The sequence below is a fragment of the Aquarana catesbeiana genome, linkage group LG06, assembly GCF_042186555.1.
Source record: "Aquarana catesbeiana isolate 2022-GZ linkage group LG06, ASM4218655v1, whole genome shotgun sequence".
NCBI lineage: Eukaryota > Metazoa > Chordata > Amphibia > Anura > Ranidae > Aquarana > Aquarana catesbeiana.
In genome coordinates, this window is record NC_133329.1 from 80,308,614 (window position 1) to 80,322,867 (window position 14,254).

Genomic DNA, 14,254 nt, shown 5'->3' on the forward strand with positions numbered 1-14,254 from the left:
AGCACAGTGTATATACTAGACAGCTGGTGAGTGTATAATTCCCAGCACAGTGTGTTTAACAGACAGCTAATGAGTATTTAATGCCCAGCACAGTGTAAAAAAACAAACAAAAAAGAAAAACAGACAGCTGATTAATTGATTGATGGGCAAGCAGAAGGAAGGGACACTATTTTTGTCATCATGATATTGGATGGAACAATCACAGCAGCTCACAGCGTATGCAGAATTTGCCAATTATCGGCAGATTTCTCCTCACGCTGACAGGGCATGAGGAGAGGAGAGCCGATAACCGGCAAACCCACACAGGGGATATCTACACTGATAATCAGGGCACTGTGTCCTGATGATCAGTACAGCCCCAACAGTGCCCACAAGGGCTGCCAATCAGTGCCCATGAGTGATGCCTGTCAGTGGTAGCTATCAGTGCCACATATCAGTGCAGCCTCATGAGTGACGTTCCCGGGTGGCCCAGCCCCCCTCTGACGCCCCGGGAAAGCCATAGGGAAGTCCCTGTGCGTCAGAGGGGGGCGGGGTCTTCCGGGAACGTCACGGTGTGGCCCCGCCCTCAGTTATAAAAGAACTGTCAAAGCGAAGACGCGTCATGCGGTGGGAGCCTCCCATGATGGCGGGTCGGTCACATTTTTTTTTCTTTTTCGATCCGTCGGCGGAGCAAGAGAAGAAGAAGAAGACTTCGTGGGGCATTTTTATTTTTTAATAAAAGGACTTGTCCCCTTGTCCCAAGCCGTGTCTTGTCATTTTTACCATTTTGACACTTTTTTTGTGAAATGGTAGGGGTACATTTGTACCCCGTTACCATTTCACACAGGGGGGAGGCCAGGATCTGGGGGTCCCCTTGTTAAAGGGGGCTTCCAGATTCTGATAAGCCCCCCGCCCGCAGACCCCCACAACCACCGGGCAAGGGTTGTGGGGATGAGGCCCTTGTCCCCATCAACATGGGGACAAGGTGTTTTGGGGGGCTACCCCAAAGCACCCTCCCCATGTTGAGGGCATGTGACCTGGTACAGTTCAGGAGGGGGCGCTCTCTTGCCCCCCCTCTTTTCCTGCGGCCTGCTAGGTTGTGTGACCGGATAAGGGTCTGGTATGGATTTTTGGGGGGACCCCCACGCCATTTTTTTTTGGCGCGGGTTTCCCCTTAAAATCCATACCAGACCTGAAGGGCCTAGTATGGAATTTGGGGGGACCCCCACGCATTTTTTTTTTTCATTTTGGTTCGTGGCTCCCCTTAATATTCATACCAGACCCAAAGGGACTGGTAATGGACTGGGGGCATCCCATGCGAGATTTTTTCAATTACTTCTTTTATCTGTATTGCCGGGACCCGACAATTCATTATAGCCACGAGTAGTTTTAAATTACTTTTTTTTCCTTTAGAAATGTCATTTTGCTCTCAGGCTGTTCTAAACACGGGAAACATGCGCCACTTTACAGACACACTATAGAAACCCCCCAGGTACGAAATTTAAAGGAATATTTCACTTTTATTGTTTCACTTTAAGCATTATTAAAATCACTGCTCCCAAAAAAATGGCCGTTTTTAAAACTTTTTTTTGCATTGATACATGTCCCCTGGGGCAGGACCCAGGTCCCCAAACACTTTTTATGACAATAACTTGCATATAAGCCTTTAAGATGAGCACTTTTGATTATTCATGTTCGTGTCCCATAGACTTTAACGGTGTTCAAACAAGTTTTTTGCCTGTTCGCATGTTCTGCTGCGAACCTGAACCGGGGGGGGGGGGCGGTATTCGGCTCATCTCTAGCTGTGAATACTTTACGGATGCACTGTGTATATATATAATATGTGTGAGTGCGTGTGTGTGTATATATAATGTGTGTTTTATATATATATATATATATATATATATATATATATATATATATATATAAATCTCATTTCTTTAAGTAAACATGAAGCTCCAGACACTCGCAGGTATTTGAAAAACCATAAACAATCCAAGGCTTTATTCACTAATGTTTTTCAGAGCCACAGCTTCCCTACATGAGTGCCTAGAATAGATAATGGCTTTATCGGGTGATTCTTGCAAGGATTCGGTTGTGTGCATCTTTGAGTACTTTGTGGGCATGAAATGTCGCCATCTTGTGGAAAATTTGGAGATGGCGGCTTTTTCGATCCTAATAGACTCACAGAAGCCAGTTTTCAAGGAAGAGAATTATGTCACTGATCAAACTAGAATTTAGATAATAGACCAGTATTGAAGAAATACTTAGTGGGGTATCAAAAAATCCTTATAGGGTTAAGCACCTTGTCACAGAATACAATAGCAATTAATGAATATGGGACTTAACCAGCACTACTTGTGGGAAAGACCTCATATAACTTTCCTTTCAGTGGTCTTTCCCACAAGCAGTGTTCTGACATAATGAAGTTAGAAGATCACCCCATAAATGGGGGAATGAGCACACATTGATCTTATCTATTTTTTATCTTTGTATATGGGACTTTAACAGATAGCAATATAGACAATTTTGTATAAAATTCATACGTTTATTTTACACTCATAAACAGATTTTAGATTTTAGGCCTTGTTGGTGTGCACATTGATAAGCCCCGTGTGAGGCCATGATTACCCACATGAAGATGTACAGGTGTTCCCCATGCAGGCAGTCCCATTGATGTTTATTGGGATGGAGCGGCTGCATTGACACAGACGCTGCTTCCAGTTCAGGTGCACGGCCCAAATACACACTGTGTGAGTTTGAGTACACACATCTCCATCCACACAGATGTCAAATTGGGAGCAACAGCTGTGTCTGCGCTGCTGCTTGCCAGTTGACATTAATAGGACTGCCTGCCATGGGAACGGACAGAACACCTGTACATCCCTGTGCAGGCAAACTTGGCCTCACACGGGCAAACGCATTGATACGCCCCCTGTGAACGAGGCCTTACACTCACAAACTTTTTATCTTTATATCTTTTATTTATTTGAATCTTGATATATTTGGCTCAATTTATTCTCAAAATATTTCACAAAAACCAAAAAAAAACAACATTACTGGCGGTTTAAAAAGAAATCACAACAGTGGCAAATTGAGATTAAAGGCATTTTTTTAATCACATTAAATAAAAAAGCTTGTATAGTAAACACATAAACTATTGATGGAGTTTTCCTTTAAACAATGGGGGCACTATTACCAAAGTGCACTTATACCTTTTGCCCCCTTGCCCTGACCTAAATCTAATCGACCCTCCCCCTCCAGAAATGCATACTTATACAGCTTCCAGTGTTTGATGACATTCTGCTCCATGAGTTTCACTCTCCTGAAGCATCACAGCCATATAGAGTTCTACGAGGGATCATCTTCCTTTTGTCTCCTGGCCAGAAGATGAAGAATTAAAAATAGTAAAAAATAAACCCCGGTTCAACCCCCACCCCTTCTTTTCAACACAACATGGCAGAGAATAGATGAAGGTGTGGATAACCTTTGAAAGTCTGTTAGCTGGGCTCAGTCACAAAGCAGTCATATCTGTTCACGTCCATCAAGGTTGTCAAGCTCGTCCCGCAGGTGATCAATGTACATGTTGATCTCTGCAACCCGTTTACGATTTCTTTGTAGCTCCTCTCTGTGAACCTGTCCAAACATGAAAGCACACATTCGGTAGGAATGGTAATGACCGTCATTAACCTTCAACATACAAAAATCCTACTACAAAGTAATGTCAATTTGATGTCTTTTTATGCATAAAAGCCTCTTTTGTGTAGACATCCAACAGCCCTGAGATTACTGCTCTTCACCACCATCCTGGACCTGGACGTGTTGTCTGCAGACTCAAAACTGTCAGCTCAAGTGATACTTTATTGCAGCCATTCTCAGCCAGGGTTCCATGGAACCCAAAGGTTCCTCCAGAGGTTGCTAGGGGTTCATTGAGCAGTGGCTCTAAGGGTGGGATTCTGACCACCACTGTAAGGGTTGCATTCTTCCTACTGACCACCAATGTAATGGGCATTTTTCCCCTTTGACCCCCCGAGTGATTAGTTTTAGTTCTGGTATTATTAATCTCTAGCGGTAGGCTCTAAACTGAAGCCTTTTGCTTGCCTTTATCTGGCCCTTGAATTATTATTCCGGCCACTGACACCATTAGTGGGGCATAATTCCTGCCACTGACACCAACAATGGGGCGCTTATCCTCCCACTGACACCAACAATGGGGCATTATTCCTCCCACTGACACCAACAATGGGGCGTTATTACTCCCACTGACACCAACAATGGGGCATAATTCCTTCCACGGACAACAAAAATGGGGTATTATTCCTCCCCACTTACACTAACTATTTCTCCCCCTAATACCAAAGATCGGGCATTTTTTACTCCCAGGCACAGTCCGGCCCCTCTAAAGTCTGAAGGACAGTAAACTAGCCCCTTCGTTACAAGGTGTGAAGGCCCCTGGTCTATAGTAGTCCCCTATATCCTATTCAACCTTGTGTACCCTATGCCTTGCCCCTCTCGTGTTCCCTTGCCAGTTTCCTACCTGTGTTGTCCTTCCTATGTCCTATGTCCTATCTCTCGTCTCCCTCTGTACTTCAGCTAGTTCCTCTTTATCTGATCCAGTTTTTTCTCTGTGTGTCTGTCAATCACTTATCTTCACCTGAATTCCCTGTCTGTGTTTATCCCCTGTATTTCAGTGTATTCTCATTGACTTTTTCATGTTTCCCTGTGTACCCACTACCCTGGTGCTGCAAGAGAATCCCAACAGCTCTTGGTTGTGGCCTGCCCGAGTGAGTCGGAGGACGGCAACCTGGCGACCGCCTGCAACATCTCCACCTTCAGGAGCTCTGGTGAAGACTAGGGACATAGATCCTGACCCTCGGCCCTTCTCAGGGCCCCCTACTGTGATTTCATGACAAGCCAGCCAAGTCCTCTGTGTGCCCACGCTTTCACCACCATCTACCCAACTGCTGCAAATCCAGGTCAGCTTCTCCCTAGTTGGAGCAGTTTTCCAATCTGTGTCCTGCCCATATTGTTTGTATTGTTTGGTGTCCTCAAACATTTGGCCTTATAGTGTATAAGAAACTAATGGAAAATCTCATCAGCAGAAAAATATCAGGTCAGCGAATAATTTAAACTTCTTGTGTCAACCCAAAAGGGGAATTCCAGTTTTGATTGCATTGACTTTTTGCTATAACAATGCCATGATTTCTAGTCTTACTTTTTGCATGAGGTTGGTGGCCCAGTTATTGATATTGGTGACCAGTTCATCTTCTCGATTATCGATCTTCAGCAGGTGTATGTCATGCGAGGCGCTGACTGCATTGACAATGGTGTCTTTGTCCACAAATAGCTGCCAGCAGAGAGAGAAAAATATGCAGAGTTAAAGCCTAACTAATTATTTTATCATGGTTACGTGATAGTTTATGTTTTTGGGTTTGTATTCGAGATGTGGAAAGCGAGATCACACAAATACTTATAAGTAAAACATTTAATTAACTGATGACAGATACAGACAACAAATGTAATAATCAGTGGCGGCCGGTCCACGAGGGGTACAGGGGCGCCGGACCCAGCCTGCAACATCTGTGTGGGGTGCCCGACCAACAGGTCTCTACAAGGTCCGTCACCCCCTCACAAGCACGTGACCACAGCCCGAGGCCCCAATTGACCTGTTTTATGTTGTCCTGGGGGTGCAGATCACTGTCCCCCGAGCCCTCCCACCCTGTGATACCAAAGAATCAGCATCTGCTTCCGGCTTCCTGCTCCGGCCAATCAGGATAGGAGACTGAAGACCGGATCAACACAGAAGCCGCAGCGCCGGGTACCAGGTGAGCCGTGACAGCTGGAGGGTTCCGCTCGTAGGGTGAGTGCGGACCTGGAGAGGCCCGCCTGCTCCTCCCCATAATCACCCAGCACCACCTGCCACTGGTAATAATATTAGAAAATATAACAGGAATACTTAACTAAAGATGCTGTTTCGCCATGGAGTCCTACCCCTTGCATGGCGTGGCACAGATTATTATTATTATACAGGATTTATATAGTGCCAACATTTTACACAGCGCTTTACATTGTAGAGGTGGGTGACAGCTATAATTCAATCTAGTACAAATGGAAAAGGAGGGCCCTGCTCACGGAGCTTACACTCTAAAGGGTGATCAGATGGATGCAGGATAGCAAGCACTGAGACGAGACTGAATGTTCCCAGTTATAACTGTAGTATATAGGACTTGTGTAAGGAAATGGTCAACTTCCACTGCAAACAAAATGACTTTTTAAGGACTTGGTCAGTTTGTAAAGACATTCTTTTGGCATGAAGTCAGCTAAGGTAACCAGGATATTGTGAGCCAACCTTAAAAAGGAAATATGATAAAAATAATTTCCCCATCATTGATGGCAAAACCTTTTCCTAGTTTTAGGGAGGGATTAGAGTGCCTGCCAGGTTTTGATTTCTGTTTTTATCCATGTTACTGAGATTCACCCTCTCCATTTGTCCTGGCAACCATTATCAACAAAAGTGAAAGGAAATCCCAAATTTAGGGTTGTCACACTAATGTACATATCATTTTAGCAGGGGTTCCCTGAGACAGGAAAGTTATTGCAAAGGTTCCTCTGTGTTAAAAAAGATTGAGAAAGGCTGATTTAGAGAAAATTAAACTCATTTCCTGTCTTGGCTATGGGACAGGATGTAAAAAAGAAATCTTCCCAATGGGACACAGGTGGCAACACAAAACCGAACAACGGTTATAACCCTTCTTTACTCTAATGCCGCGTACACGCGATCGGACATTCCGACAACAAAACCGTGGATTTTTCCGAAGGATGTCGGTACAACACGTACGACGAGCTGAGAAAAATGAAGTTCAATAGCCAGTGCGGCTCTTATGCTTGATTCCGAGCATGCGTGGACTTTTGTACGTCAGAATTGTGTACACACGCTCGGAATTTCTGACAAGTTTTGTTGTTGGAAAATTTGAGAACCTGCTCTTAAACATTTGTTTGTGGAAAGTCCGACAGCAAATGTTCTATAGAGCCTACACACGGTCGGACTTTCCGACAACAAGCTCACATCCAACATTTGTTGTCGGAAAGTCCGATCGTGTTTACGGGGCATAAGGGTCTCCAAGGACATTGGTTAGTTCCAGGAGTGTGCTATAATACCAGTGCCGGGACAAGGTCATCCGGTGCCCAGGGCGAAGATGAAAAACTGCCCCCCCGTGAAAAGCTACAGTGCCTACAGACGATGGGATCTATACTAATGCATCAGTGACAGTGCATTAACCCCATTCCTGCTACATATTACCAATACCATTGCTAATTAAGCAAACTCCCCTCAGAGACTGCAGACATGATACAAGAGATCAATGCAGTCTCACCAGTGCCCATCAAATGCAGTCTACCGCTGTGCCCATCAATGCTGCCTCACTATGCCCATAATTGCAGCCTCAATGTGCCCATAATCGCAGCCTCTCTGTGACCATAATTTCAGCCTCTCGGTGACCATAATTTCAGCCTCTCTCTCTGTGCCCATAATCGCAGCCTCTGTGACCATAATCGCAGCCTCTGTGCCCCTAATTGCAGCCTCTCTGTGACCATAATCGCAGCCGCTGTCACCATAATCGCAGCCTCTCTGTGCCCATAATTTCAGCCTCTCTCTCTGTGCCCATAATTTCAGCCTCTCTCTCTGTGCCCATAATCGCAGCCTCTGTGCCCATAATCGCAGCCTCTGTGCCCATAATTGCAGCCTCTCTGTGACCATAATCGCAGCCTGTGTGACCAAAATCGCAGCCTGTGTGACCATAATCGCAGCCTCTGTGACCATAATCGCAGCCCCTCTCTCTGTGACCATATTTTCAGCCTCACTTTGCCTATGAATGCAGACTCACCATAGCCTGCCCTGGATGCATCACACAGCCGACATCTCCTGCAGCGCTGTGTGTCACACAGCTGGGTCTGTGTGTGTGTTTGGCGGCGTAACAAGGTCCCGCCCCCCTAGACTGGCTCGTGTGATAGGCAGAACACTGATTCAATCTGCTACCACATGAGCCGGTCTAGGGGGGCGGGTCCTTTTTATGGCTCCGCCGAACACACACACAGACCCAGCTGTGTGACACATAGTGCTCCCGGCGCTGTGTGTCAAACAAGAGGAGGAGGTGGGAGGGGAGCGCTGCAGCCACAGATCAAAGCGGTATGTAGCGTGCTCTCTACTGTGCCCCCTTCCTCCAGTAAATGGTCCCGCCCAGGGCATCCGTCCCTTCTGCCCACCCCTTGTACCGGCCCTGTATACTACTCACTGCTCGAAGCTCATCAGTCATGTCTTCATCCATCTCCCCTTTCAGTACTCTCTCCAGCATGCTAATAGACAATTCCAGGAGCTTTTCATGGTGGTGGTTCTCCAAGTCTCTGATCTGAGCCATTGTAAATTAAAGGGTTAAAGAAAAACTCTAGGCAACAAGTCACTGAACTGTTAAATCTTTGCAGAGTTTAAGCTGCCCTCATGCTTCAACCTGATTGTTCCATTGTTTAAAGGGTAAATCCACCCAAAAGTGATAAAGAAATTAGACTAGTGTCAGTCACTACTGTTGCTCACACCTCTTCTGTTCCCACAAGTGTACTTAAAAAATATATTTTTCCAACAGTGCCATATAGAGATCATATAAAGATGAATTATGTCATATACTAAACTCAATATTCCAAAAAAAACATCAAGGTGCAAGATGTAAATAAATGAATAATAAAACAAATAAACAATAAAAAGAAAGTCCCAAGTGTCCATTCATATTCATAATGTTGTGTTCATTCAATGACAGTGATGCCAGATAATTCCAACTTGTTGCGTTTATATTCCTTTTTTTCACCCCATGCATAAATCCCTTAACCAGCATACTTATGCTCTCACTTTATTAACTGACCCGATATCAGGTCTCGTGCACTTTCCTTGTATTCTAAATCTACCTTTATCCTCAGTAATTGTGCAATGAATGTGCTAAGATTCACTCAAAAGATAATATAATATATAGTGCTCTCTGTAAAATGTCTTAAACTTATATTGTGCACTGACACTGGTGCACATCGGTATCCAGGTAAACTTTATTGAAAAACCTCCAACAAAATGGACGACCACACACTTCCGGGTTTGCAGTGTGACGTCGCTTGCTCCTCCCAATGTGTTCCGTCTTAAAATCATGTGACTTCATCAGAGAATGGGGGCCGGTACTCACAGAGCGACTTATGCATATACGAAGGGCACTATATATTCTGTTATCTTTTGAATAAATCCTAGGCAGGCAATACAAATACAGAAAAAAAAAAGATCGCTGTATACTAGCTGCTGGCTTGATTTACAAGACATGTCAAAGAAAAGGATATAGGCTTTGCACAGTTTCCAGAAAAGTTGACACCAGTTCAGAGATATTCCTTTCATATTCCTTAATGATCTCCTGTGTGCAGAGAAAATGTGAAGGTTATTAAAGTGTATGTCAAGGCAGAAACAAATATACAGCACATCTCTGCAATACATGCACATTTCCCGGTGTGTTATCCTTTTAAAGACCCCACATGTACAGAATTACCTGATGATCTGCCAGAAATGCATTCCGCTTTTTAAAGAGAATTCCAGATTTACTTTCACTTTATATAGTTAATTTGGGCCAAGCCAGCCTAAACAAAATTATTTCCATGCTAGACGTTTTGGCCGACAGGACTGCTGTAATAAGACCGCTCTGGCATGGGAATCATTTGTTTGGACTAGTTTGGACCACACAAACTATTTAAAGTGACGGTAAACCCCCTTAACATCAGTGACCCCCATTCACATCGGAGCCCCATATATATGAAAGCCCTTCTCACATCAGTCCCCCACCACATTAGTCCCCCCCCCACTCAGGGAGTCCCCCATCACAAAACCCCTCAATCACACAGTTCCCTCAAAAACAGCATCCACAATCACACAGTCCATTTCATTCATCACAGACCCCCCCCCTCCCCCATTCACACAGTTCCCTCCTGTCACAGTGCCCCCCTAATCACACAGTTTACCCACACAGTCAACTCTCTCATCATAGGCCCTCTAAACAGACAGCCCCCCCATCACAGAGCCCCCCAATCACACAGTTCACTCCCCCATCATAGTGCCCTCTAATCACACAGTCTATCCTTACAGAGCCCCCCCCACACAGTCCACTCCCCAATCACAGTGCCCCCTAATCACACAGTCTACCCATACATAGTCCCCAAATCACACAGTCCACTCTCTCATCATAGGCCCCCTATAAAAGACAGCCCCCCATCACAGAGCCCTCCAATCACACAGTCCACTCCCCCATCATGGTGCCTTCTAATCCAACAGTCTATCCATACAGAGCCCCCCCCTCTCCCCGCCATCACACAGTCCACTCCCCCATCACAGTGCCCCCTAATCACACAGTCTATCTATACAGAGCCCCCAAATCACACAGTCCACGTTCTCATCATAGGCCCTCTAAACAGACAGCCCCTCATCACAGAGCCCTCAATCACACAGTTGACGTCACCATCATGGTGTCCTCTAATCACACAGTCTACCCATACAGAGCCCCTGAATCACACAGTCCACTCTTCCATCACAGGCCCCCTAATCAGGCACTCCCTCATCACAGAGCCCTCCAATCACACAGTCCACTCCCCATCATAGGCCCCCTAATCAGACACTCCTCCATCACGGTGCCCCCTAATCAAACAGTCTACCCATAACAGCTCCCCAATTACACCGTCCACTCCACCATAACAGCCCCCCCTAATCACACAGTCTACCTATAAAGAGCCCCCAAATCACACAGTCCACTCCCCCAACACAGGTCACCTAATTAGACAGCCCCATCTTTGCATCAGGATCGTACCTTTTGACTCCAGCAGAGTGCCAGAGGGTGGGAGTTGGAGCCAGTCTGGAGGAGACGGGCTTCCATTCTACCTTGAATGTTGGGGGTAACCTTGCCTGCTGCCTGCCCTGAATCGGTGTCATGCCCCCCTTCCCCCATCATGGCAACCCATGACGTTGATCCAGGACAAACTGGGTCCCATATGCATGGCACCCTGAGAAACACTGATAATGCCAAACCGCTCTGGCATGGAAATAATTTGTTTTGGCCAGCTTGGCCCAAGCGAAAGCACGTCTTCTTTTAATTCTCTTTTAAGCCCTGTTGTGGGTTGACGACAACCCACATTTGGTGAACTGAGTGGTGTCAGCCCTGTCCACTTTCTTTTGCTAAGCTACTCAGACCACCTCGTTTCTACAACATAAAGGCTAATAATTCTGTAGTCCATGATAAGAACTGAGAGGGATGTTTGAGCTAATGCTGGAAGTGTGCACAGGACACAGCTCAGCTCAAGATCACTTTTTTTTTTTTACTTTTTTAAACAGATATAACACAACATTTTCAATGGTAAATAAAACAGACCAAATGGGAGCACATAATATAAATTAATTGTTAGGGTTTACTTATACTTTAAACAAATTTGACCAAAAACCATGACATTTAGAAATGGCAGGATTACAATGATTCCGGTTAAGAGACATGGACTCACCTCCAGTTGGTCCACCAGCTGCAGCTCCAGCATCAGTAGGGAGTCCATGAGCTGGGCAATGTCCTGACTGTACTGCAGTGATTTAGTGTCTACGATCTGCTGGTCTGTGATCTGCGAGAGCTCATCGAACAGCTAGAGAGACATACAGAACATTTTTATTTCGATCTTTTAAGGGCAATTGTGAATGTGCATGTCAGATGAAAAAATAATCTTTTGAGAGTCATAGCAAAATTATATTCAATTAGTCTGATCTTCATATCATTAGTGAATCGTTGAACACAGGTGGCCTTTTAGGGTACCAGATTCAAACACCATTAATAAAAAATCATTAAATCGCAAATTTGCAAGTACTGAAAAGTCTCTTGTTATCCACATCCCCACCCATCATCCTTTGTCTATCTGTATGGCTGCATGAACATTATTCATAAAAAAAGACTCAAAATTAAAATATTTTATGATTCTACTCTGTTGGAGGGCTGACAGGGTGGGACATCCTCTCAAATCCTCTGTATCACCATTTGAGAGATTTTCCATCACTTCCTGTCCTTATAAGAAGTTAGGGGAAGACAGTCCATACTATGTAGAATGTGGTTCTGATGTGACCATTATATTTTGTAAACCCTGGGCAACGTGGTCATGCCTTCTCATGAGACAATCCCATAACATTCTTAGGGGTTCTAAAGGGGTTGATTTTCTAAAATTGGAGAGGGCAAAATCTGGTGCCACTGTACATGGTAGACAATCAGCTTCTAACTTCAGCTTGTTCAATTAAGCTTTGACAAAAAAAAAAAAATGGAAACATATTGGTTTCTATGTAGAGCTGCGCCATATTTTGCACTCTCCAGTTTTAGTAAATCAACCCCAATATGTCCTCAGTCTTTGAATGAATTAAGTTCTGCATGCTGTTTTTATTATTTATTTATTTAATTTTTTTACCATCAAGCAGACAACCATTTATTATGGAGCCTGTGAGATAATCAGCATGTTCCAGCTGTACAGCGCTGTGACTTTTGCCCCGTATAAATGTTAAAACTGCTAAATGATATAATTCTGACATCACAGGTCCACTTATCATACAAGAACAATGGCGCTCCCCAAATATACACCCTTGTAAGCTGTACCTCATTGTTCTTTGTTTGAAACTCATGAATTTTCTTGGCTCCAGTCTCCTGGTTTTCGGTCACAGCCTCCTGCAGACATTCATTAAAGATGGTCATTTCAGCTTCCCTTTTCTCATGGTGCTTGAGGCCATAATCGAATATAGCCTGACAGACCTCCGTACACTTCGTCCTATATGTGGGGTCAGTGTTAAGGAACAACACAATGCACAGATGTATTAAAATTGATGCGGCCACAAATGAATGGGCTGTTATTACATAACGTGTGGTGTGAATGGCTCCGAACATGCCAAGCTGTCCATTAAAAGTTGTAGGCATTTGGGAGAAACCACATAACACTGCTGGCAGTTAGAGATGGGCCGAACACCCCACTGTATGGTTCACTCCAGAACTCTTGAACATTGCAAAAGTTTGGACCCGAATCCCGAACCCCATTGAAGTCTATGGGACCTGAATTTGAAAAATCAAAATTCCCCATTTTGGAGGCTTACTGTATATGCAAGTTATTGGCCTTAAAAAGGGCATGGGGGTCCGGGTACTGCCCTGCTAAAATGTTTTTTAAAAAAGATAATTTTTACAAGAGCAGTGATTTTAATGATGCTTAAAGTGAAACAATAAAAATGCCTTTAAATATAGTGCCTTAGGGGTCCCCTTAGTCTGCCTGTGAAGTGGTGCATCTGTACTGTGTGTAGAACCTGCTGCAGCAAAACTGACATTTCTAAAGAAAAAAAAAAGACATTTAAATTGCCATCAATACAAAAATGTTAACAATAAAAAAAAATAAAAATCAGTGCGGGGGTCCCCCCCAATCCATACCAGGCTCTTCAGGTCTCCTATGGAGTTTAAGGGTAACCCCACGCCAAAATTGAAAAAATAAAACAGTGTTGGGTTCCCCTCAATCCATATCATACCCTTATCCGAGCATGCAGCTCGGCAAGTCAGGAAAGGGGGGGGGGGGGACGAGCGAGGGCCCCCCTTCCCCTTCTGAATCACACCAAGCCACATGCCCTCAACATGGGGGGGGTTCTTTGGGGTGGGGGGCGGGTTTCCTCCCCCTCCCCCCAACCTCCAAGCACGTTGTCCCCATGTGGATGGGTTCCCAGTGTCATCATCAAGCTTGTTTTTTTTGTTTTGTTTTTTTGAGCTATGGGATAGCCTGGTTTGTGGTGTCGGATGTGAGTTAGTCTCTTTTTCCATGCATATTGGATTTCCATCTTGATGTATCCCTCTGTGATCCAGATTCTGATGTGAAGATGGTAGTCTGGTGTGGACTATACAAAAGTTCTTTTAGACTTTCCATTAATCATGGGAGTCAATTGTGATGGTGAGCTGCTCTCTTATGGAAATAATCACTGGGTGTTTTGAGATCCCGCAACCACTCACAGTGCCTTTCAACTTCCACAGTGGCTCCCAGCCTCCTACAGTGTCCCCCAGTGTCTCCCAGCTCCTCCGCCCACCCTGCAGATGATGTCATCCTGTCAGGGCAGGGGACGGGAGGAGCTGCAGATCGGAATGGAGAGCTCCTCCCATTCCCTGCCCTGCTGATAGGATGACATCATCATGTGGGCGGGCGGGCCGGAGGAGCCAGGAGAGAACAC

The 14,254-nt window shown here is 44.9% G+C and overlaps 1 protein-coding gene across 1 annotated transcript in view; it reads right to left on the reverse strand.

Annotated features, from left to right (window-relative positions):
* Positions 1–2,694: 2,694 nt before the first annotated feature.
* Positions 2,695–14,254, reverse strand: part of DRC3 (dynein regulatory complex subunit 3) — a 29,146-nt gene continuing 17,586 nt past the window's right edge. The window contains exons 8-13 of the mRNA XM_073634875.1: positions 12,660–12,830; positions 11,539–11,670; positions 9,345–9,416; positions 8,271–8,393; positions 5,195–5,326; positions 2,695–3,615 (exon numbers count right to left, since the gene is read on the reverse strand). Coding sequence (XP_073490976.1) covers positions 3,505–3,615; positions 5,195–5,326; positions 8,271–8,393; positions 9,345–9,416; positions 11,539–11,670; positions 12,660–12,830 — 741 coding nt within the window. The 3' untranslated portion in view covers positions 2,695–3,504. The remainder of the gene's footprint in view (positions 3,616–5,194; positions 5,327–8,270; positions 8,394–9,344; positions 9,417–11,538; positions 11,671–12,659; positions 12,831–14,254) is intronic.